The 26283-nt window shown below is 40.1% G+C and overlaps 1 protein-coding gene across 14 annotated transcripts in view; it reads left to right on the forward strand.

Moving 5' to 3' along the window:
- The first annotated feature begins 1350 nt into the window (after nucleotides 1-1350).
- LOC146454528 (uncharacterized) overlaps nucleotides 1351-26283 on the forward strand; it is a 92301-nt gene continuing 67368 nt past the window's right edge. For 2 of the 14 annotated variants that reach the window (XM_085095399.1, XM_085095402.1), the window contains exon 1: nucleotides 1358-1577. Coding sequence is in view for 10 of the 14 variants with exons in the window: in XM_085095407.1 (XP_084951533.1) it covers nucleotides 3900-4596; nucleotides 24432-26203 (2469 nt within the window). In the remaining 4 variants the exon portion in view is untranslated. Of the gene's footprint in view, nucleotides 1578-1895; nucleotides 1985-3068; nucleotides 3144-3765; nucleotides 4597-8292; nucleotides 13079-18115; nucleotides 18427-18746; nucleotides 18855-19648; nucleotides 19700-20942; nucleotides 21657-24431; nucleotides 26271-26283 lie in introns of those variants that run through there. The other 12 variants (XM_085095408.1, XM_085095395.1, XM_085095407.1 and 9 more) reach the window with 12 other exon arrangements.

A 26283-nucleotide genomic window follows, 5' to 3' on the forward strand; every position in this document is an offset into this window, starting at 1 on the left:
GAGTACTTTAACATTTTACATTCAGTGATTATGAGTCATTAAGAGTGATTACGTTTTAAAAAAAGAAAACATTTTATGGAGTTTAATAACGCAACGTGATATGTACCACACGTGAAAGAACTATCAGCCTGATTCACGTAATCAAATATTTAGAACTTAAGTCTGTCTAACTTTCATCTGTTCCTATTTTGATCGGACAGCCAGCAAGAACTTTGGATCCCTTGGGTTCCAACAAGAACACTAAGCTATTTCTCTTATAGTGTTTACGAGTATTCAGTAAGGTAATATCTTTCTTTATGTCAGCTCCCACAAAAGCTCTGTCAATAGAGATCACGTTCCATGAAGGACATGAACGTACAAGAAGCGCGGTGATTGGTATTCAAATGATTTATACGCATTTCTCCGTGAAGTTTTAACATGATTTAATTTTGGGTAACCGCCATCGCTATCAGATGTACTTGAAGATGACGCGCATTATGAACCAATCACAGCGCTCTGTGTGGATGTGCGCGCCGCGTTGTTTAACAAGCAAAGCGTTTGAGAGTTCAGTTGTCAACATCCATTAAAGCTCCTAAAGACGAAAACGAGTTCCTGTCTTTCACGAAACCAAGCCGAAAACTATTCCTCGTCTTGTTTTACCTTGGAAAAATATTGCTCTTGCCCCTAAGAGTCATTGAATGCGGGACGTTTCGCTTCTTGTCGCCCATTGGTTGTAGGAAGCGAAACAACTCGCTTCTTTCACCTGGCAAAACAGTTTATTTATTGTGAGAGTGGATGCGAGACGTTTCGCTTCTTGTCGCCCATTGGTTGTAGGAAGCGAAACAACTCGCTTCTTTCACCTGACAAAACTGTTTATTTATTGTGAGTGTGGATGCGAGACGTTTCGCTTCTTGTCGCCCATTGGTTGTAGGAAGCGAAACAACTCGCTTCTTTCACCTGACAAAACTGTTTATTTATTGTGAGTGTGGATGCGAGACGTTTCGCTTCTTGTCGCCCATTGGTTGTAGGAAGCGAAACAACTCGCTTCTTTCACCTGACAAAACTGTTTATTTATTGTGAGTGTGGATGCGAGACGTTTCGCTTCTTGTCGCCCATTGGTTGTAGGAAGCGAAACAACTCGCTTCTTTCACCTGACAAAACTGTTTATTTATTGTGAGTGTGGATGCGAGACGTTTCGCTTCTATCGCCATAAGCAGTGGAAGCGGGACATTTCGCTTCCACGACCACAATAATGGAACGCACGAGTAGCTTCAAAAATCACATTATGTTAGAAGGAATTCTTTCGCATATTATGCTTAATACTGCGTTCCCGTCTGCTACCAGCAAACATAAGACTGAGTTTCAAGTTTCCCGTCTTTCACTGAAATCTTGTGACTTTGCAGATCACCTCAGACTGTAGACTGCGGGGTTGATTTTCATTTCAGTGGTCGCGGTTCTCTATTTGGAAAGATCAGCAATTCAGAATTTAAACTGTGGTTTAAACAGCGACCAAAACGTTCTCTTAAATTGTGGTGAAAACAGGTTTCAGTTGTTCGAGCTACTTCCCGTTTCGTTTTCAGAAACGGCTTTGACTGCAGGTATGGCACTTTAATTGACTTTATTCCCTGTTCTAGATATTCTAGATACTTGTATTTCTTTATTCACAAATCACATCAATCCCTGATAATATTCATTCATCAACACTCTGGTGCTGAAGAAATAAAAGATAAGAAGTGTACTGGTTTCAGACGACGATCGCGTGAGTCGCGCCGCTTGTGATCATGAACTGACACACACAAACGGAAATATTGCTCATTAGTACCTCGCAAAGCAAGTCGAAGACTTTAAAAGCATACGTCAACCATGACGGTACAAATAATATGTGATGATTCAGATGAATTGTATTAATTTTTCAGAGTTTATCAAGGCAGATTTGGGTTTCCACTTCGATCCACGGTCTTGTGGGGCGTCTCCCTGATCTGTGATCAGTATTGCGACATCTCAGGTTTGTTTCATCTTGATATAATACAATACAACACTTTAATGACACTCCCCTAGTGGGGCTTTTCAGTGACAATGTTGGATGTGCATAGCTTACACCTTCAGTAACACAAGCATGCCCAAGCAGCTTTCACCGATTGCAGCAGAAGAACAGAACTCAATTATTGTTTATTATTAGTAAACGCATCATTGTTTCAGAGAAGAATCGTGAAACTGGCGGGTCATTTGTATTCACACAAATTGGACTTGAGACCTTTGTATTAAATACGTGTTAAACTTCTGATCATTATAAACATCTAAATTCAGAATGATTCAGTCTTTCAGTGCAATTGCTAGTAATATTTGCCTTTGGGGCTGATCCGAGAAAACATAGCAGTTAATGTGTCCTGAAGTGTATTGGTCACATGTATTTTTAATACGCACCATAGGGCAGGATACCTAGGATTTTTTGTCGGGGGTTGGGTAGGGAAGGGGGGGCAAGGGAGAATTCGCACACCCCTCACAGGGGTCTCATGTATAAAGCCAGGGTTTCTAGTTAGAGTTTTGTTTTCACCCCTACACAGAAAGTTGCCTCTGAGACCTTTATAGCAAACAAATAAAAACACACCAATTTAAATTGTCATGATTTATTTGGGCTAAAAACCTTGTTAAGGGGGGATTTTACAAAAACGTCATTTTTCCACCACTTGACAAGGCTTCAATGGAAATATCTCGTTCACGTTTCAAGCAATCCAAAAACTCTACACTCATCCCGTGAATCTGTGTTGTGGGGTGTTTTGCGAATTTTTGGGTGATTTTTGGGTATATTTCTAATTTGGGAGACAGTTTTTCTAGAAAATAAGAAAAAAGAAATATTGACGATTCAGTGAAGTTTTAAAATTAGAATTTGTAGTTGATAATATTAATAGACGGACACCAAGTTAGTTGTTGTTGTTGCTTAAAGTTAACGTTTTTGATCAAAAGTGGCTAAATGTAACAAGGATGTTATTTTATTACCTCATGTGTTTGTTGATACAAGGCACTGGTAATTTAAATTAAAGAGCATAAATTAATTAGCTTTAACTTATGAAATGTCTCTTTTCCAATAGATATATCTGCAGTATTCCGAAAAGTTCAGGATAAATTCAATTTGAAGACGTTAAAAGTCCAAATTTAATTCAAAGGTAAGCATGCAATTAAGATTTTATATTTCCTAATTTTTTTTAGTAATATTAGTAATATATTAGGCAGTTTAAGTGGAAGCTGAAAACAAAGATTCACCCTGTCTATTCCTAAAAGTGAGACCATGGCCACACTAAGGAATTTCATGCTCAGACTCAAAACTTAAACCAATTTTTGTATCGAACTAAACAACATCACAAACCACTGCATGCTCAGTAGCCTTTTCTTGAAGGACACTTAAGGATTTCCTCCAAAAATTCAAAGCTTTGTACTACCTTCAGCTTCAAAAAAGCACTGCTCAGAGGCTGTTACTTGAATTGTCATTCTGAAGAATTTCCTCCACACACTCAAAAGTTAGAACCATTCAGATTGCAACACACTTCGACTTCGAGGTGTTTGGATATGTGATGAAACACACTTTCGAGTGTTTGCTATGGCTTCTCAAAATTAATGATCAATAATTCTTGGAGAAATTCAAGGCTAAAGTTGGCAAAATTTTATAGTAATTAGGATCGCATATATATCCAAACCACGGTCATGGCAGTGATTTTCTTTGTTTTCTCTTGATGAATTATTAATGAGTTTGAGAAGAATAAATGAAACACATATCATGACCTTTGTTTGTATTGAGTTGTTTCACAAGAGATGGTTTACTAACCAAATCCCACACTAGCAATATCAGCTGTAGAAAGTGACTACTGAATTCACTCTGTCAGTAATCAACCAAACTTCTATTCTTAGGTTAAAAGTTACACTCCATGGCAACTGCAACAGCATCTACCAAGGAGACAACCAACTATGCTCGCTTGTGTCGTCTCCTGGTGGATATCGGTACCCAGGCACTCAGATACCAATTCAATGGCATCCACTTACCAGCAAATCTACAAGCTGTCTTGGCGGCAAACAAAACTTCATTGCTGACGCTGAAAGGAAGGAAGATAATCAACCCAACTCAGTGGGGCAAACTCTTCCCTGCCATCCCATCTTCTGTTTCATCAGCTGTTTTTGACACCACTCTGTTGATGGTCCTGTTGCGGAACATTTGTGGTCTAGCTGCTCCCGCATCAGGCTGGGACGCCCTTCCTGCCTCAACCGACGTAAGTCTTGAAGCAGACATCGCTCGTGTGAAGTACTTCAGGAACAATGTTTATGCTCACGCTGAGCATGCTTCTGTTGGTGATACAACATTTAATAGATATTGGAGTGCGATACGGGACACTCTGGTGCGGCTGGGAGGAGTGACTTATAAAACAGCTGTCGACAATCTTGAAACAGAATGTATGGATCCTTTTGTGGAGGAACATTACAAGGAGCTTCTCCGTCAGTGGAAAAATGATGAAGACAACATAAAAGATGAGTTGAAAGAAATCGGTACCGACATAAAAAGCCTCACAAAAAAGATTGATGACTTGGTAGAATCCACTGTGTCTTCAAAGAAGGAAACAAGTACCGAAGGTGAGTTGTTGCATTGTCATGTAAACACAACAACATGTAACCTAAGCACTCCCCCCTCCCCTTAGAGGCATTACCCCTAACTTGAAGACCCTTGATACTGTAACATGAACTATGGTTTGTGAAAATTAATTAGGATAACAATAAAAATTTATTGATATCCTAATTTACACAACCATAGTTTATGTTACAGTATCAATGGTCTTGGGAAGTGGGGGTGGGTGCTTCTGTGATCCTTTCAATTTCCAGCATGGCTGGGCACAAAGGTTTTGCTCTTTGTCACTGAGATCATTACATTATGGAAACCACACAGCATAATTTTGTGAATTGACAGCGGAAATCGATCGCATCCAGCATAATAATTTTTTAATCTCACAAGTAAATAAGTTTCAAACAAGTAAACTCTTTCTCCTCAGGAAAGCATTTAAAATCCAACTAGAAATACCAATCAATATAGAACAACAAATGTCTCATCAGTGCATGATCAATGTTTCTCAGACAAGCAAAGCTGAATAATCCATACACAATCCACAAACAAACTCAGCACATTGTATAAAAAAAACAAATGGCAACAATGACATTAAATCTACAAGTTTTGAAGAGTATATTCAATTTAAAACTGAACACTCCCTTTTCAACTGTCACAAAAATGTACGGCAAGGGAGGAAACTGACTGCCCTTCAACCAACCCCCGTCCCTTCTTGCTCTTTCCTGTTTATTTACCCTTTCAAAAACACGCAAAAGAAAAATTTTGTTGCATTACCTTCAGCAAGTGAAGCAGAATAGTATTTAACTTTTTGCATAACTGTGAGATATGTTACAGCATATATGCATGCAACCTCGTTCCCAGGGTCTCTCCTCTTCACGTCCCGAGAGACCCTGGGAACAAGGTTGATGTGCATGTAAGAAGTTTTCTGAGACTTGCGAAATAAGGCAATACCCTTCCTTATCAAACAGTTCTTTGAAGGAATTTCATTAGTTCAACCAGTCAGGCCACTTTGTTATTGCTCCAATTTTGGGGATCTTTTTTTGAAAAGCACAAGAACTGGGCAACTCAACCAAACAGTAGCCTCCTGAATAACTAGAAATACGTGACTCGCAAAACCTCGCGAAACTGGGGCTGGGTGGAGAGCCCTCTTTACTCGTATTGTAGCATCAAACGAGGAGATTAAAAGGCGCATAAGAATTTTTTTTATGAGCATAGTGTTTTCGTAGTTTCCACGGGCTAGTTTGCGGTTGAAAATCTATTTCTGTCGCGACGTAATGTACAACGGGCGTGCAGCGCTGTCGTGTTCGATGAATTTATTTCCCACGGAAAATTATTTACCACGGCCACAAAGCGTGTAATTTCTTTAATGCGCTATTTCACAAAAAAAGATTTCTAAAAGAAAGGGAAAAGATTCTGGAGAGATAGTTCTGTATCCAGTGAATATTGATGAACATTGCAGTTGAAATTTGATCATGCACGCATATTTTTTTCGATGTATGCAAATTTTGCTCCAGACAACGCCAGACAGTCTGACGTCATTGTGCGGACACCTTCAAAGATATAAACATATATCAACATATATATATATATATATATAAATATATTTTTCGCTCGAATTCGCGCGGCTTAGCTCCGCTCGGGCCGGCTTGGCCCGACAAATTTATTAACCTCGCTACGCTCGGGCCTTCGGCCCTCGCTTCGCGAGGAATTAACCTGAACATCTGCATGAAGAAGGGTTTAACGTTTGAGAGAACTGTTTTACGAGCTTTAATCAGAAAAGGCTCATGGATACTCTTAATTTTATGCAGTGAGGATTCCCATCTTGATCCCTTCATAGGGTTATGTGAAATGATTTACAAGTTTCTGTGATGAATATTTTATACAGTATCATGCATAATAAAAAAAAAATTTCCAGGGAGGAGGAGGGGGTTTAGAGGCAAAATCCCATACAAATTTCCCTTAATTAACGACAGCATAGCTTCTTGGTACCAGACCCCATTACTATCCCCCGATGAACATTTCAATCAATACATAACTGATCGCGTTCTGCTCCCCGATTACAGGACCCATCCCACATCTCACCAAACCTGCATTGTACATGTATACTCTCAAATGTCATGAGTAATAGCTAAGAGAACTTTGCCCCAACTTAGTACAAGAAACGTTTAGCAAATTCAATGCATTTTACCACAAATTTATCAGAAACTTAATTTCAGTCATAAACTAACAAAGTTGAAGATAAAAGTATAGTAAAACATATAAATGCTCCGCTCTTTAAGTGTTTACACAGCTTTTTATGCAGTCAGTGCAGTATTTAATCATCTTAGTGTCATAATTTGATCAAAGTGATCACTGTAACCTGTCACAACAAATTGAAACAGCATAAGCTATCAAACTATCGTTTTCTTTTTCCTTAAAGCTCAGCCGGGGATATTCGATTAGATGGAAGCGTGGAAATTGTTACTTCACTTCTTCTCTCATTGCAGAAGGATTATTCGAGGACTGTCAGCTGATTTGCAGTTTGAATACCAAAAACAAAATAACAGAAAATAATCATGAAACCTCAAAGCAAATACAAGAAAATGGTGCCAAGACTGAGAAAACGCAACCAAAATACTCACATTTGGTTTTGGTCTAATTCTTATTGGTTCGTGTTTCTTGGTTTGTGTATTCTTTCTAAGAAGAATATTGCTCAAATTCCAACTTCCAGCCCATTCCATAATCCTCAGGTGCTCTGGCCAGTGGTTTGTCGCCAGGAGAGACTCTTGGGTACTGGCATTTTATTACCACAGGATTTCTGCGGTAAAACAATGCAAACTCTTACGGGACAGCCAATCAAAAAAAATTTTTTTTTTTCGAATTCTCCAGAGTCTCTTCTGGCGCCCACCCGCTAACAAAAAAACCTCAGGACTCAGGGAACCAGATTGTTCCCAGTGCCCAAATGTAGTTATCAAATCCTATTTCCAGTGCTTTAAATCCTTTTTTTTTTTCCACAAAAAAAGTAGATCCCAGTTTTCATTTAACCCCATCAGAACCACGTTTATTATTAAAGAGCCCTTAAGTCAGCCACACCTTTGTTTTTGTTTATATGCGAGAGTTTGGCTGTTATATTTTATTCGAAGCATGTCGAAATGAACGAAATCACTGTGGAACTACTAAAGATAATGACATATACTTTTAAGAACACAACTTACAGTAAAGCAATAAGATTTTGCTTCACCATGCAATATCAATAATTTTGATGGCATTGAAAATGGCGGAGGCTGACTAGGGTCCTTTAACAATGTTAACAGCATTAACATAGGGTCGATTACCAGCCGCCGTTTGGAAAATGATGCATGAGCCAGTGCTCATCCCCGCAATCCTAGACCTCTTCTCAGGCAATCTAATGTATCCAGAGTTCTCAGGCTCTTTGGCCAGCAGTTGGTCGCCAGGGGAGACTCTTGGGAACTGGTATTTTATTACCGCAGGTCTTCTATGAAAAAAAGCAATACAAGACGTTTACGGAGCGGCCAATAAAAAAAATAATAAAAATTTTCCACTTCCCTAGAGCCTCTTTTTGCGACCAACCGCTGACCTGAAAGCCTGAGGGCTCTGGGTAAGAGACTGCTTCTCAAAGAGAAAAACGGGACCCGAGGAAGCGGCGCAAATCGAGCCTAGCATTTAATAACATGACTTTACTTACCCCTTATATACTTGATCTACTTAAGGTAAAATCATCAATCCTGAGATGTCATTTGATACCTCCTTGGTTTGCCGAGAGAAACATCACGAGAGTGAGCTTCTTAACTTGTTCTGTGAACAATGTAAAGTCTGCATCTGTGACAAGTGTGGGCAGACGCGTCACAGTCATCACACCAAAGTAGATATCGAGCAAGCCGCCAAGGAATGCAAAGTGAACATAGGACAGGTTGCAGAAGAAATGAAGAAAGAGGTTGCTGCTTTCCAGTTACGAGTGGAAAGCTCTAAAGAAAGGACGAGAAAAAGCAGAGAGGAAATTGTCGCAGCTCGAAACAAAGCATTATCATCTCTTGAAGAACTAATGCGAGTTTTGAAAGAGTGTGAAACAACCACAATGAGCAAGTTAGATATTATTGAGCAAACAGAATTAAGAGGTAACGCAATACAGTTGGAACACTTTCAGACTTCCATCGACCAGTTACAAAAATCCGTGGAGTATTGTGAGGCCATCTTACAAAGAAACAAAGCCATTGAAATTCTGCAAGTGCATCACACTCTCGTCGAGCGGTGTAGAGCACTTCTGAACGTTGAGAAACTGAACATGAACAAGCCGCTTCATACAACACTACATGCAAGGTACGAAATAAATGAAGATCTTGTTGAGATTCTGAGATGCGCTGTTCCTGGTCGACTTGTTGTTAGTAACACGGATCATTTGCAGTCAGTAGCAGAAGGAAAAGGCTTGAAAGAAGCAGACGTCGAAAGTGAAGCTGAGTTTCTTATAACAACAAAAGATTCCAACCAAAAGCAGTGTTACGATGAAGATGATCAGATTATTGTGAAAGTGGAAACACCATCTGGAGAGAAACTAAATAACGAAATCACTCTCCGTAAAGATGGTGAATACAGGGTCACCTACACACCAGATTGTGTCGGTACACATGGCGTGGTAATTGAAGTTAACGGTCAGCCGCTGACTGGTAGTCCATGGAGTCTTCATGTGTCTCCGCATCATTACAAACCCTTGCCCCCGTTTGGGTCACGCGGGGAAGGACAAGGACAGTTTGATTGTCCCTGGGACACTGCAATAGATGAGAACACAGGAAACATTGCAGTTGCTGATCATAACAATAGGGTGCAGCTGTTTAATTCAGAAGGCAAACATTTAAGCACTGTGAGCCATAAAGAAATGATTAAGCCCACTTCAGTAGCATTCACTAGTTCTAACTTAATTGTCATTGCTTCTGGGGAGATTTTTCGTTTTGACGAAAGAAGACAATTGGTTTCAAAAATCACCAACAAACGCCTGATTGAACCATCCCGCTTGACTGTTGCACGCGATGGACGCATGGTGGTGTGTGACGGGGGTGACAAAACAGTGAAGGTCCTGTCCCCTGACGGTACACAGCTGTTACTTACCATCAGAGATCCAAACCGTGCGCCACCGGCCTTCGCTATTTCTTATCAGGACATTTTAGTTGGCTCCTATTTCTCTACAAATAATGTGAAGGTATTCAGCAAGGATGGATTGTTTCTATATAATATCGGCTCACCCGGGTCTGGTGACGGACAGCTGCATAATCCTGCTGGCCTCGCAGTTGACAGGTTTTCAAACCTGGTGGTGTGCGACTATGGTAACAGAAGAATTCAAATTTTCACGCTTGATGGCAAATTTGTTACCAAAATACAAGGTCAGCACACCAGTCTTCTTTATCCGTATTCTGTTGCTGTGTCACCCACTGGGCAGCTGTGTTTTACTGACCTGAAAAAACCCTGTGTACATGTATGCCAGTAAAGGAATTTGATTTAACGAATTAAAAATAGCAATCCTTCCATTTTAAAACGTAGTATCGTACGGTGGCTCATCACTGCAATAGCATTTTTTGCGTGTATTGCAATATTTTCCGCCTATTTTTTTTTAAAGAAACATTTTGATATTTTTTGCCTTTTTGTATTTTTATTCATTTTTTATATATTACTTTCTGTTCGTTTTATTTTCATTTCTTTCTTTTTTATTTATTAGTCGTTTTCTATGGTAATTTTATTTTTCTTTGCGGCCCAGGGGCCCGTTTTCCGATAAGTATATTTTTGAATGTTTTTTCGCCGATTACACAGCGATTACAGACATGGTACTTGGCCAATGTTTTCATAGAATTATAAGATTTTAAAATTTAGTATTCAAAGCTAACAAAAATTGACCTCTGTCAAGAAACATTGATTTCCAAAGACACTTATCGCGCCCGATAAGTTACCGGGACCCTCGATAAAAAGGCCCAATACAAGGAGTGTCATAGACCATGATGCATGACGCACAAGTAAAAGTAATACGCATATTTGGTTTTTGTCAAATGAGCTGATGAGATAATTTGGCCGGTCATTCATAACGAGATTCGAGAGTTGACATTTCGAAAGTAATATGCTCTACTTCTTCTAGAGTACTTTTTGGGGACCTGTAACAAAGGGAGGCCATTGTCAAATTCGGTAACACGATAAATAATTGATTGTTATTTATAGAACGGCTGTTGCGCTTTTTAACTTTAAAAAGAACATGAACATTACGGTGAACATGGCGGCATATTCGTAATATTTTTGCGCGTAATTCGAACAGTACTAGTATAGCTGTAGTTTGATAATAAGCGCGTGAGGCCGGTAAAATCTTTCACTGAGCAAAACACAATGCAACACTATCATTGCAACCATGTTTGTTTATAACAAAAAATAGTTTATTTGTTGTTTGCAAAAACTTTGCAGTATCTAAATACTTCTGACATCATTCATTTAAACTGCATTTAATGTTATTACAAGTGAAGGGGACTAGTCACAGGAACAAGTCGCAGGTACAAAGTTCATTTAAGGGACTATGCCACCCCAGGCGCATGCGCGTTGTTGAGAAGCACTTTGAAATCGTTTGCCCAACTTTTTCAAAATACGGTCGGAGAGTCAGGAAGCTGCTTTAATAAGTTTGAATCGCGTTCATCGTCGGAAAGTTAACTTAATTTTTTTTCTTTGCAAACGTTCTTTAGTAATGACAGAAGCTGTTTGTTGCAATATTTTTGAAAGCTTTTGCAATGGCAGGAAAGAAAAAAATCCACGCAGAGTTGTATCCAAATTAGTGTTAACCGAACTCTACTGCGCATGTGCCCCAGGTGACATAGTCTCTTTGAACCACCCGCATTCGTCAAATAATCTAGTAACGGGGCACCAAACTTGGATCCCTGCGACTTGTAACACGAATTCAAACTTTAAAACTAGTTTCAATTCGTGGGGCAAGTCGCCGGGACTTCTCCATGTGATTTGTATATTGTTCGTGGAACAAGTCCTTGGGATAACAGACACAAACTATCAACCGATCAAAGAGGAAATCGGAGTGTCCCTGTGACAAGAACGCTCGTGTAAACACTATAGGGGACTTGTCCCTGAGACTAGTCCCTTCGTTTGCGCCGTGCAGGCGACTCGATGCAGAGACTAGTTCCGGTAACAAGAACCTGCGACCAGTCGCTTATTTGCGCCGACCTTTATCGGTATAAAGCGGGTGTCGTCAGGAAAGTAAGTTTTATGCATCCGCGCTGTTTTCGTTGATACTATGTGGAACAAATTTATGCTCCCGAGCTCCACACAGAATTTTTTTTGTTTGTTTTTGGTGAAAAACAGAAAACTATAGAGTATAATGTAAACAGGAGTGGCAGATCATTCCTTTCAATAGCGAAAACCTATCCCGTACAAAAATGGAGCGGCGCAAAAAGTGTTTTACTTGTGATAATATTTGTAAGCTTCTGACCCATCACAAAAGCTATCTGATACAAACCCAGGCATTAAAGAAACTAGAATAACTGATTTAACACCGATAAGGCTTAAACGTAAAGTAAAGTCAAAGCAAATTTGAACTGTTCAAGAAAGTGATTTTGATACTACGACTGTAGGCGAAATTCTTAATTGTGGAAATGTAAATGCTTGCAAATAAAAAAAATTGTGAATACGTTGTTTAAAGTGGAAGTGCAAATAGCTACATTAAGCAAGTTTAAAGGCGCTCCACTCAAATAATCGGACAATTAATACGGACAAATTAAGAACTATTTGCAGGAAGTCGTGGGTTTATCCACAACGGCAAACCAGTTTGAACGAAAAACCGACTATGGCGACACTCCAACCGCGCACCTTAACCGCGGTCAAATGAAACTGGAAAATAAATGAAATCCGTTAAAGATAATTTTTTATCTGAAAAGTTCAATACTGATAAGATTTCTGTAAGTCTGTGAGTTTACTTAGCCATTTTATGATTTCCTCAAAATATTTCACGTTTTTTAAAGTGAAGTTTGTCTCCCGTTCAAATAGTAAACATTGACGCACAGGAATGATGATCAGTCTCTACATACTTTGCTTTAAAAAACTTGAAATCTTTTGTTAAATTATAAAATGATTTTGTACACTCTTTGACTTAAAAATCTTATCAGCTTTAAGCTTTCAAAGCAAAAGCCTTATCTTTAACAGACTTGTCTTATTGTTTAGGTTTGACCGCGGTTAAACCGCGCACCACACCTGGCCGTACCTCATCCTGACCAAAACGGTGAATCGTCACTGCACTGATTAAACGCCAAAAACTCACAACCTATCAAACAATATACAACTTGTTCAATCTTAGCGTTTCAGGCCTTGGGATAAAACAAGTCCAAATCAGAACTGTTCTAGTGACTGAGGATCGATTTATGATATGAAAGAAAAATTTTGTAGGTTTAGTAGTGTCCTACAAGTAAGTAATGTAATGTAACGTAAGAGTACTAAGTAACGTTTTGCAAATAAAGAGAATTTACACTTTGATCTTGAGTATGAAAAGCCTCTTAATGAATCCTCTATGTGTAAGGTAACCTACACTTGAAACAATTACCAAACCCGCCTCTACTAAAACGGGGAATTTTGTCATAAATAGTAATTCACTAACAAATAAATACACCATGGCATCTCTACTCGATAACTTGAATAATACCACAAAAATACGCACCTTCTTTGTGTTCTAGCATTGAAATTACTGCGGATAAAATATTTACTTAGGTTCAATTAATTCCGTTGCAAAATATTACAGGAAATTTTGGTTCCAATATTTTTTTTTATTTTTTTTTATTTTTGCAAAATAACCATATTACAGGAAATCTACAGGAAATTTTTGTTCCAATTTTTTTAATTCCTTATAAACTATAGAAAAACGATGAAAATTTCGCGAATTTGAAAAATATGATAAAGCCTCTCCCAATTAAAATAGAGAAATGTCTTTTTTGTTATGAAAATGAAATATATAGATGATAAGTACACGTTGTAAATTCTCCGAAAAAAAATTCCGAGCCCCCCTCAGGAATCGAACCCACGACCTTCGGTAATATCCATAAAATCCTTAAAATCACATCGCGAATTCAAAGGATAAGTTTCAGCCCCAAATTAAAGTGCCCTTGGCCAATTTGGTCACAGCTTGGGGAGAAATGTCGTTATGAAAGATTATTTTAGCCTTATCTTGGAATCACCTTGGTCGTTAGGTACATTTCAACCCTTGAGACTGGGCTATTTTGGACCGCAAAAAAGCACTGTATTTTACTCGCCTCAAAACAGATGTTTTAAACTTACAGTCCAAAAACTACGGTAAACACTAGCTACCAAATAACAGACACACTTGACAAAGAGCCAAGCACAACTCGAAGCAGATACATGTAACAGTCCTGCACCACACGCGGGAAAACGCTGGGGAAACGAGTCTCAATTGGTTTAACCTGCAATCATACCCTCCATCCCTCCCTCCCTCCTTTTCAGTTTTCTTCCCTTCTCCCGACCGCCGACTCTTGCGCTGCCACACTTTCGCGCTCCCCGAAAAAAAGAACGCCTGATCGCAGGGTTAAATTGGTTTTGTTTTACCATTTCTTATTGGTTAAGAAAGTGGCGCGAATCTTTTCAACGAACGGAGCGAACAGTAGGGCATAAAACAGAGGAAGCACGGATTAACTTTCGACATCAAAACCGAAACTGTTCAACTATACCTGAAACAGACTACCATTATTCCTAGAGGGAACAGTACTCCGGAGAAAAGGAATAACTATTCACCTCGCCACAAAAATAGAAGATATAAGGACGCCTTCCATCTGTCAGAACTGGCCAATCAGACTGGTCGGTCCGTAAATGGAGTGAAACAATTTGAAAGACTGCTTCTTCGAATTCTTCAAAATGACAGATTCTGAGAAGGATGAGCGCTATTTTGAAGGAATTCCGAAAAGTGGCATATAAACTGTTGTTTACTAATTGATGCATTCCCTTATCGAAATGATCTATCTGGCCTGCCAGCTCTCGCAAATGGAAATCGCCTTAAATTACCTATAACAATTAAGGTTTGCCATCTTTCTGTTCTTTCAAAATTAATGATCCTGACGGTACTAAAGACAAGCGTCACATACAAACACTGTAGAATGTAAAAGCTAATTTTTAAATTAAAATTATTTAAATTATTAAAATAGGTAAAAGAACATCGCAGTTACCACGGAAACACAGCTAAATCAGCTGCCAAGAGAGAGAACCAGTGAAACAAATTCGAACCCAGGACCTCTGTGATGCAGGTGCAGTTTTTCTGCCAACTTGGCTACGGCAGTCCGTAAGCGACCACCCAAAATGCCAATATTTAGAAGATTGAGTAGTCGCTTACGGGAATCAAACCGGAGGGGTCTCTACCGAGAACAGGTTTCACACATCTCGTTATTAGAAGAGATTTTATCGCATACATTTTCCAAGTTAGAATACGAGCTATGTAAGGTTGTCACTGAAAGTTCCTCGTAACCTCTGAGTAGCGTAGTACATACAGCGGACATGAAGATTATACCATGTGTCAAGTGTTCGCTTACAAGAGATTAAAAACAATGAAAAATATGCCTTCACCTCAAAAATGGGGACGCGGTCGCTTACGTGAGGTGGCCGTTTACAAGAGGTTCCAACTATAAGGCTTTGATTGGGAAAAATTTATTGTTTTGGACTGAGGTGGTCGCTTATGGGAGGCGGTCGCACATGGAAGTTCGACTGTATTTCTCCGACAAAAAACTACTCCGGATGCCAAAGGTTTTTCTTGCTCGGTTTCCGGTGCCGTTTGAAGTCTCCTTCTGTCTTTATTATGACTCTCCCGAAAAACCGACCCCAAGCCCTAGCGGCGCGCGAGAAAAAAACCTCTGGTATCCAGGGTAACTGGGAGCTGATCATTCCGTAAGTTTTCGTGAATAATTAATGTGAAAAACATGAAAACTGCGGATGAAAGATTTAATAGTACACAGGTCGAGCAGCATGAATAAATGATATTTCGTTTATTTCTAATTCAAATATAAATTTCACTGTTATTCTCAATGTTTCTTGGTAACTCGAGATAACTGACAGGAGTGTCGAAGGTCGTCATTCTTGCACGCGGTAAGATATTTTTCACGAAGAAAACGTTTTTCCCTCCCTGCGGCATTAGTAATGAGCGATACCACACCATTTATACGAGATATTGACTGGGGTAGGACCATTAGCCGTAAGGATGCAAAAGAAAAGAGCTTGCTTGAGGGGCGGCCGGAACTAAGGCACAGCAATCGGACAAAGCGATGAGTTGGTACTTGTCCTTGAGAGTGGAACGATGTGAATTCCGTCTTTGTATTGGTGGGCCTTGGACCACTTGATACGGAGCAAGCAACCGAAGCCGGTGAATTTAATTTGATGTCGTCTTGTGAGATGCCGGTCGCCGTCAAATGTCGAGGCCGTGGGTGACACTAGGTTTGTCTTTCGTAAAAAGGAGAGGAACGCCGTTATGAAAAGAGCCAAAGTCAACTGAAGGAGTGAGATATTAACTTGAATTCTAAGAGACGACAGATGGAAAGCAAAAAGCCAGGCATGATTGGATACTTTTGACGGATTGCTGTTCCTAACATACGCTCCCATACGTTTTCAAATCTAGTAATTAAACGCGTAGACGAACTTTGCTTATAGTGAAGTTGCAGACGAATAGCGTTGGGGTCAGTGACGCAACTCTACTTTCGACAGGTCAAAAAAGCAGCATATGCGGAGATAGTTGATAGCGCCGAAGGCTAGGAGGGCCACCAAAGAGAGAACGTGTCGCAGAAACGATCAAAGGAATTCCATTGAAATCGCAGGTTCTGTATTGTTCCTTGAGCATAAGCTTGCCTGGGCTTGGATCCCTGACACAAGATGGCCGGTAGCTGGGAATGTGGCAATATCCTAATGAGAGGGTCGCTGTCAGCGGAGAGGATGCCTGAGAAGGGACTAGACTAAAGGTCGATTTCGAAGTCAAACAGTTGTGTAGGACAGAACATATAAGAGGCGTGGAAGTACGGTACATTGGGATATATCAGGAGCCGGGAAAATCAATGGAACTAACTGACTCACTGAAATCGCGCTATCGCTCCAAAAGCCACAAAGGACAACAGACAAAGGAGTTCAGGTTGCGATATTTTTATTAAAAGTTCGTTGGTATTTTTAAATTGAAGTAGGAATCATTTTTTTTTCCGTGTTAATTTTCCCATACAAATGATCACAAATCCTTATAATTTCGCTGTTGCGCAATGCTCGCCGTGACGCTCAAATTGCAACACTCACGCAAAGGTCACGGCCTGTATCTCTCATGGAGCTTGGGTTACCTGTGGCACACTTGACTGGCCGGCCATGGGGAGGATGCTATTGACGTTATGTTATCGCATTGGAAAATGATGCGTTGGCCGCAGAGAAAGGCACCCCAAAGCTTGAGGGTGACCATGATACAGAAGTCAGGAGCTCCAAGATGTTGATGTTATGTCCATAGCGGTGGAGATTAGCATCCGGAAAATGGGGTGTGGAAGTACAGTCCGTTAAAATAGCCTCTGGTACCGGTTACTGCAGGGGTCAGTAGAACAGAAAAAAGCGGTCATCGAGCCAGGACGAAGTTTTGATGATAGACACACCATTGTAGAGTGATATAGAAAATGGCAGCACCAACTCAGGTCTGATGTATCAATGGCGGGCAGTGGGCACATTTTAGACGTCTTGTGTAAGAGAAAACTGTCCTAAAGGTTCGTCATCGAAACTCGAGCGGGGCAAACGCAGGCGGTGACAAAAGACAAAAACGGCGAGCAACGACTGCAGATCATGACGAGAGAAGTGACCGACGTGAACCAAAGCCGAACGGGGATGAAACAGTTCCTGAAGTCTTTCGGAGGTCACAGAAATGCCAAGTTTGGTCAGTTGTGGTTTAGCGGTCGAACCACCACGACCATCTACCTCCCCATAACACTAACTTCACTAGTCTACGGTAACCATGTTACCTCATGTTCTTTTGTCCTAACATATCCATGCACAAGAATAATCTTGCTAACATCTCCCAATGTCCCGTTGTAAAACAGAGAGGTTTAGTTTTCTAACTGTTTTGTTCAGTTGTTTCTTTTGTTCTACAGTTGTACAGGGGCGGAATGCTCAGCGACAAAATTGTATCTCACAACTGAGTCCCACAGGCGGAAAAGTGTCGTTTCATTTGGCTCCTTTACCCTAAGGTTTTCAAGCAACAATAAATAAATAATTAATTAAAGCGTATTGGTAATAATACAAAGGGCGGGGAAAGGGATTAATTACGTTGCAGTGATAAATTAGGTTGAATTTGGGCGTCAATTTTTTCAACACGCATCACACTCCGTAAACCCTTTGATCAGGAGACTGAACAGCAAATAGGTATCCCCATGAGAACGAAATTACGTGCCAAAAGTAAATCTAGAAAAAACACAAAAAATAATTAGCCTGAAAACGTACTTTACTTTCATGAGTTCACTTCTCACTTCTGTCTTCCCCCTCCCTCTCATCCCCCCACCCCACTCCCCACCTGTCACCCACCCCACATCTAATGTCATCCAACAAAGCGGCTTTGTTCATTCAGTCTGTCTGTTACCATGCAAACAACAGATTGGGTCTTTCTTAGAAATCTCGTGACTTTGTAGATCACCTCAGACTGTAGACTGCGGGGTTGATTTTCATTTCAGTGTTCGCAATTCTGTATTTGGAAAGATCCGCGTTCAGAATAATCTGTGGTTTAAACAGCGCGAAGACGTTGTCCTTAATTCCAAAACAGGTTTCAGTTGTACGAGCTACTTCTGCTACTTCCCGTTTCGCTTACAGAAACGGCCTGACTGCAGGTATGTCTCTTTAATCGACTTTATTTCCTTTTCTAGATACTATCTCCTTATTCACAAATCATGTCATTCTTCTTCCCAGTCCCTGATGATAATATTTATTCATTAACACTTAAATGCTGAAGGAATTTAAGATCAGAAGCGTTCTGACATGATTTCAGACGACGATCGCGTGAGTCGCGCCGCTTGTGATCACGAACACACGCAAACGGAAATATTTCTCATTAGTACCTCGCAAAGCAAGTCGAAGACTTAAGCATACCTCAGCCATGACGGTACAAATAATATGCGATGATTTCAAATGAATTTTATTAATATTTCAGAGTTTATCAAGTCAGATTAAAAGGTTTCCACTCCAATCCATGGTCGACTGACTTCAGCTTGTGGGGCGTCTCCGTGATCTGTGATCAGTATTGCGAGATCTCAGGTTTGTTTCATCTTGATACCGATCTTGGACATGCATAGCTCATACCTTCAGTACACAAGCGTTCCCAATATTGCAGCTTTCTCCGATTACTTCAGTTGTAGCAGCTATGAACAGAACTCAATTATTGTTTATTATTGACCATTATTAGTAAACACATTTCAGAGAAGAATCGTGAAATTGCAGCTCATTTGCATTCACAAAAATTAAAATCTGTTTGGTGTCTTGAGACCTTTGCAATACCTGTTCAACTTCTGATAAAATTCAGAGTGATTTAGTCTTTCATTGTGGTTGCTGGTAACGTTTCCCTTGGGGGCTAATCCGAGATGGCAGTTATGTGTCCTGAAATGTACTGATCAGATGCATGTACGCATCATTGGGCAGGTTTCGTGTTAGGAAAAGACAACAACAGAAGGAAATGACTCCAATTTTAAGTCATTCGCTTGTCTTGGTGTCAAATAATCATATCGTAGCAAAAATTAAAAACAACTAATCCCTGTTCTGAAATATCCACACCAACCTTCACTCGGCTTTAGATGAAACTTGAACTATTCCTCCAGACTCAAGCTTAATAAGCTTCATTAATACATCTAAGCCTCCATTTAATTACCATTTGATATTTCGGATATTTCAGCAGTTATATCTTAAAGTTAACGTTTTAAATCAAAATTGGCTAAATCCAACAAGGATGTTTATATTTTAATAGCTTTTGTGTTTGTCTATACGAGGCACTGATAATTTAAATTATTAAAGAGCATCGATTAACTAGCTTTCACTAATGAAATGTCTCTATTCCAACAGATATTTGCAGCTTTCCGAAGAGTTCAGGATAAATCCAAATAAAATTCAAACGTAAGCAAAAGCAATTGAGATTTAAATTTCTTAAGGCAGTTTTACAGTATTAGGCAGTTTAAGTAGAAGGAAAACGAAGATTCACCCTGTGTGCTCTAAAAGTGAAACCTAATTGTTTGAAATATGATGTTCAAGATATCCATTGACAAAGGAATACATTACAGCAATGAGAAGTACTTAAAGTTAAATACTGGCAATATTTATTTGAATGGCCACACTGAGGAATTTGATGCACAGACTCAAAACTTGAACCACTTTTTGCATCAAAATAAACAACATCACAAACCACTGCTCAGTAGCCTTTTCTTGAATGACACTTAAGGATTTCCTCCACAAATTCAAAGGTTTGTACCACCTTGAACTTCATTATAAACAGCATCACAGAAAAGCACTGCTCAGAAGCTATCACTTGAATTGTCATTCTGAAGGATTTTCTCCACACTCAAAAGCTAGAACCATTCAGTGCAACACAGTTGAAGATCTACATCTATTTTTGTAGAAGTGGATCCTCCACACCTCCACCCAACACCATTAGTTTGAATTACCACCTTAAACATCATGATAAACAGCATTACAGAACAGCACTGCTCAGAAGCTGTCTTGAATCCATGGTCATACTCAAGGATTTTCCCGACATACTTAAAAGTTAGAACCATTCAGTATGGCAATAATAATTATAGCTTACAGTGCGACTGCTATTACCGGGGTCACTTAAAAATGGCCAATCCAATCACACTATGAATAGTGAATAATTCCAAAATTTGGGGTTTTAACAGTTGTTTTCTGTGTACTCGTGATTGGTTCAATCTGCTTTGGTTAAAATTCATTGTTCTTGTCCTGCAATCTGCTTGGCCAGTTTTGTTAAAGTTACCCCGGTAACAGTAGTCGCACTTTAAGATCCACACCTATTTTAACAGAAGTGTTAATCCCACCCTGTAGAGTAGTTCATTCAAGATTAAAGGTTTGAGCCGCCTTGTGGAAAATTTAACTCCATTCCTGAGAAAAGCACTTTTCCCTCAGTGGAAGGGAAGTAAATGTCATCCTCCTTTCGGATATCCTCCAAATTCTCAAATGTTTGAACCACCTTGTTCATCATGAAAATGACTCCACACTGTTCCTTAGATATCCCTTGAGTGATTTCAGAAAACATATAAAAGGGGAGAATATAATATATCATATCATGACCTTTGTTTGTATTGGGATGTTTCACGAGAGATGGTTTCCTTACCAAATCCCACACCAGGTTAAAAGTTAACCTCCATGGCAACTGCAACAGCATCTACCAAGGAGACAACAAACTATGCTCGGTTGTGTCGTCTGTTGGTGGATATCGGTACCCAGGCACTGAGAGACCAATTCAATACCATCCATTTACCAGCAAATATACAAGCTGTCCTGGCAGCAAACAAAGCTTCATTGTTGACACTGAAAGGAAGGAAGATAATCAACCCAACACAGTGGGGCAAACTCTTTCCTGCCATCCCATCTTCTGTTTCATCAGCTGTTTTTGACACCACTCTGTTGATGGTCCTGTTGCGGAACATTTGTGGTCTAGCTGCTCCCGCATCAGGCTGGGACGCCCTTCCTCCCTCAACAGACATTAGTCTTGAAGCAGACATCGCTCGCATAAAGTACCTCAGAAACACTGTTTATGCTCACGCCGAGTGTGCTTCTCTTGATGATACAACATTTAACAAATATTGGAGTGAGATCAGGGACACTCTGGTGCGGCTGGGAGGAGTTGCCTATAAAACAGCTGTTGACAATCTTGAAACAGAATGTATGGATCCTTTTATGGAGGAACATTACAAGGAGCTTCTCCGTCAGTGGAAAAATGACGAAGACAACATAAAAGATGAGTTGAAAGGAATCGGCACCGGCATAAAAAACCTCACAAAAAAGATTGATGACTTGGTAGAATCCACTGTGTCTTCAAAGAAGGAAACATGTGCCGAAGGTGAATTGTTGCATTGTCATGTAAACACAACAACATGTAACCTAAGCACCACCCCCCCCCCCCCCCCCGCCCTTTAAAGCATTACACCTAACTAAGACCCTTGATACTGTAACATAAACTATGGCTTGTGTAAAGGAATTAGGATATCAATAAATAATTGATATGAATCATAATTTACACAAACCATAGTTCGTGTTACAAGGGTCTTGGGGGTGATGCTTTAAGGGGGGGGGGGGGGGGGTGCTTCTGTGATCCTCTCAATTTCCAGCATGGCTGGGCAGAAAGGTTTCGCTCTTTGTCACTGAGATCATTACATTGCGGAACCCACACAGCGTAATGACCTAACAGAGGAAATCGATTGCATCCAGCGTAATAAATCTCACAAGTAAATTTAAACTCTAGCTTTCTCCTCGGGAAATCATTTAAAATCCAACTAGAAATACCAATCAATTTACAACAACAAATGTCCCATCTGTGCATGATCAAAGTTTCTCAGACAAGCACAACTGAATAATCCACACACAATCCACAAACAAACTCAGCACATTCTATAAAAACAAATGGCAATAATAACATTAATCTACAATTAAGTTTTGAAGAGTATCTTCGATTTAAAACTGAACACTCCCTTTCAACTGTCACAAAAATGTACGGCAAGGGAGGGAACTGACTGCCCCTCAACCAACCCCCTGTCCCTCCTTGCTCTTTCCTGTTTATTTACCCTTTTTAAAAGCACACAAAAGGTAATTGTGTTGCATTACGATTAGGAAGTAAAGTAGAATGGTATTTAACTTTTTGCATTCAACTGCGAGATAGGTTTTAGCATATATGAACGTAAGTTTTCTGCGACTTGCATTTAACAAGGCAATACCTACCTTATCAAACAGTTCTTTAACGTAATTTCATTAGCTCAAGCTGTCAGGCCACCTTGTTATTGCACCAATTTTGTGGATCTTTTTTAGAAAAGCACAATGACTGGGCAACTCAACCAAACAGTAGCCTCCTGAATAATTTACTCAACATCTGCAATATTTGAGAGAACTGTTTTATGAGCGTTAATCAGAAAAGGCTCATGGATATTCTTAATTTTATCCAGTGAGGATTCCCATCTTGATCCCACCATAGGGTTGTGTGAAATGATTTACAAGTTTGAGTGTATACAATATGCGAGCCAGCGAGGCATGCGAGCCATGGCGAGGCATGCGAGGCAGACGTGCGAGGCATGAACAAAACATGCGAGGCATGCGAGGCATGAACAACCCCCAACATAAATGCTAACCGTTAAGCTAACCGGGGAGCTATTTAAGCTAACCCGAGTGCTTTTTAGTCTAACCGGAGTGCTTTTTAGGCTAACCGAAGTGTTTTTTAGGCTAACCTGAGTGCCTCGCACGTCTGCCTCGCATGCCTCACATGCCTCGCTGGCTCGCAGATTGTGCATCCCCTACAAGTTTCTGTGATGAATATTTTATACATGATCATGCATAATAAAAAAATTTTCCAGGGAAGGGGGGGGGGGGGGGGTTAGGGGCAAAATCCCATGCATTCCCTTAATTAATGAGAGCATAGCCTCTTCAGGTACCAGATTCCATTACTATCCCTCGATGAACATTTCAATCAATACATAATATCGCGTTCTGCTCCTCGATTACAGGACTCAACCCATGTCATGAATTATATCTAACAAAAGTACAGCACACGTTTACACAAATCCATGCATTGTACCATAATCAGAAACTTAATTTCAGTCATTAACTAACAAAGTTGAAAAGTAAAGTAGAACAATGTTATTATAATTGCTTCGCCCTTGAAGTGTCTACATAGCTTTTTATGCAGTCAGTGTGGTATTTAATCATCTTAGTGTCGTAATTGGACCAAAGTAATCACTGTGACCTGTCGCAACAAAATTATTAAAATAGCATAAGCTATCAAAACATCATTTTCTTTTTCCTTAAAGCTCAGCCAGGGATATTGGAATAGCTGGAATCATGGAATATGTTACTTCACTTCTCTTGTTGAGAAGGTTTATTCGAGGACTGTCAGCTGTTTTGCAGTGTCAATACCAAAAACAAAATAATCATGAAACCTCAAAGCAAATACAAGAAAATGGAGCCAAGGTCGTGAAAACGCAACCAAACAACTCATATTTGGTTTTGGCTCTAATTCTTATTGGTTTGTGTTTGTTGGTTTTTGTATTCTTTCTAAAAAGAATACACAAATTTTGCTCAATTCCAGCTTCTTGCCCATTCCATTCCCAATGTCCAAATATAGTTATCAAATCCTATTCTCAGTGCACTGAATCCCATTTTTCAAGGGAAAAAAAGTACATGTAGATCCCAGTTCTCATTTTATCCTGTCAGAACCCTGTTTAGAATTAACAATATTAACAGCATTAACATAAGGACGATTACCAGCCGCTGTTTGGAAAATGAGCCTCCGCTCATCAGCCTCTTCTCAGACAATCTTGTATCTAGAGTTTTCTAAGGCGCTTTGGCCAGCAGTCGGTCGCCAGGGGAGACTCTGGGGAACTGTAATTTTATTACCGCAGGGTTTCTGCCGTAAAACAATACAAGCGATTTACAGGACAGCCAATAAAAAAAATAGCTTTTTATAGTTCCCCAGGGTCTCTCCTCGCGACCAACCGCTGGCCAAGGAGCCTGAGGATTCTCGGTACGAGACTGCCTCTCAAGAAGGAAAACGAGACTTGAGGGAACAGCGGAAATCAAGCCTAGTATTAACATGACTTTACTTACCCCTTTCATACTCAATCTACTTAAGGTAAAATCCTCAACCTTGAGATGCCATTTGATACCTCTTTGCTGTGCCGAGAGAAACATCACGAGAGTGAACTTCTTAACTTGTTCTGTCAACAATGTAAAGTCTGCATCTGTGACAAGTGTGGGCAGACGCGTCACAGTCATCACACCAAAGTAGATATCGAGCAAGCCGCCAAGGAATGCAAAGTTAACATAGAAGAGATTACAGAAGAAATGAAGAAAGAAGTTGCTGATTTCGAGTTACAAGTAGAAAGGTCTAAAGAAAAAACGAGGAAAAGCAGAGAAGAAATTGCCGCAGCTCGAAACAAAGCATTAACATCTCTTGAGGAACTAATGCGAGTTTTGAAAGAATATGAAACAACCACGATGAGCAAGTTAGATGTTATTGAGCAAACAGAATTAAGAGGTAACGCAACGCAGTTGGAACACTTTCAGACTTCCATCGACCAGTTACAAAAATCCGTGGAGTATTGCGAGGCTATCTTACAAAGAAACAAAAGCATTGAAATCCTGCAAGTGCATCAAACTCTCGTCGAGCGGTGTAGGGAACTTCTAACCGTTGAGAAACTGAACATGAACAAGCCGCTTCATATAACACTACATGCAAGGTACGAAATAAATGAAGATCTTGTTGAGACTCTGAGATGCGCTGTTCCTGGTCGACTTGTTGTTAGTAACACGGATCATTTGCAGTCAGTAGCAGAAGGAAAAGGCTTGAAAGAAGCAGACGTCGAAAGTGAAGCTGAGTTTCTTATAACAACAAAAGATTCCAACCAAAAGCAGTGTTACGATGAAGATGATCTGATTATTGTGAAAGTAGTGACACCATCAGGAGATAAACTAAATAACGAAATCACTCACCTCAAAGATGGTGAACACAGGGTCACCTACACACCAGATTGTGTGGGTACACATGACGTGGTAATTGGAGTTAACGGTCAGCCGCTGACTGGTAGTCCATGGAGTCTCCATGTGTCTCCACATCATTACAGGTCCTTGTTCTCGTTTGGGTCATACGGGGAAGCACAAGGACAGTTTGATCGTCCCTATGACATTGCAATAGATGAGAACACAGGAAACATTGCAGTCGCTGATTATAATAACAATAGGGTGCAGCTGTTTAATTCAGAAGGCCAACATTTAAGCACTGTTAGTCATAAAGAAATAATTAAGCCCACTTCTGTGGCATTCACCAGGTCTAGTGATCTAATAGTCATTGCTTCTAAGAAGATTTTTCGTCTTGACGAAAGAAGACTATTGGTTACAAAGATCACCAACAAACACCTGAAGGGACCAGTCCACTTGACTATTGCACGCGATGGACGCATGGCGGTGTGTGACTGGGGTGACAATACAGTGAAGGTCCTGTCCCCTGACGGTACACAGCTGTTACTTACCATCAGTGATCCAGACCGTGCGCCACCGATGTACGCTATTTCTCATCAGGACATATTTGTTGTCTCCTGTTTCAGGAGAGATAATGTGAAGGTATTCAGCGACGATGGATTGTTTCTATATAAAATCGACACACTGGGGTCTGGTGACGGACAGCTGGATTATCCTATTCGCCTCGCTGTTGACAGGTTTTCAAACCTGGTGGTGTGCGACTCTAATAACAGCAGAATTCCAATTTTAACCCTTGATGGCAAACTTGTCAGCAAAATACAAGGTCACCACACTGGTCTTGTTTATCCGTATTCTGTTGCTGTGTCACCCACTGGGCAGCTGTGTATTACTGACGTGAGAAAACACTGTGTTCATGTGTTCAAGTAGAGGGGTTTGATTTTAATGAATTCAAAATAGCAATGCTTCTACTTTAAAACATAGCATAGTATTGTGGCCATCAGTGCCAT

Source organism: Pavona decussata, unplaced genomic scaffold, assembly GCF_977016875.1.
Source record: "Pavona decussata unplaced genomic scaffold, jaPavDecu1.1 SCAFFOLD_300, whole genome shotgun sequence".
In the NCBI taxonomy this organism is placed as follows: Eukaryota; Metazoa; Cnidaria; class Anthozoa; order Scleractinia; family Agariciidae; genus Pavona; species Pavona decussata.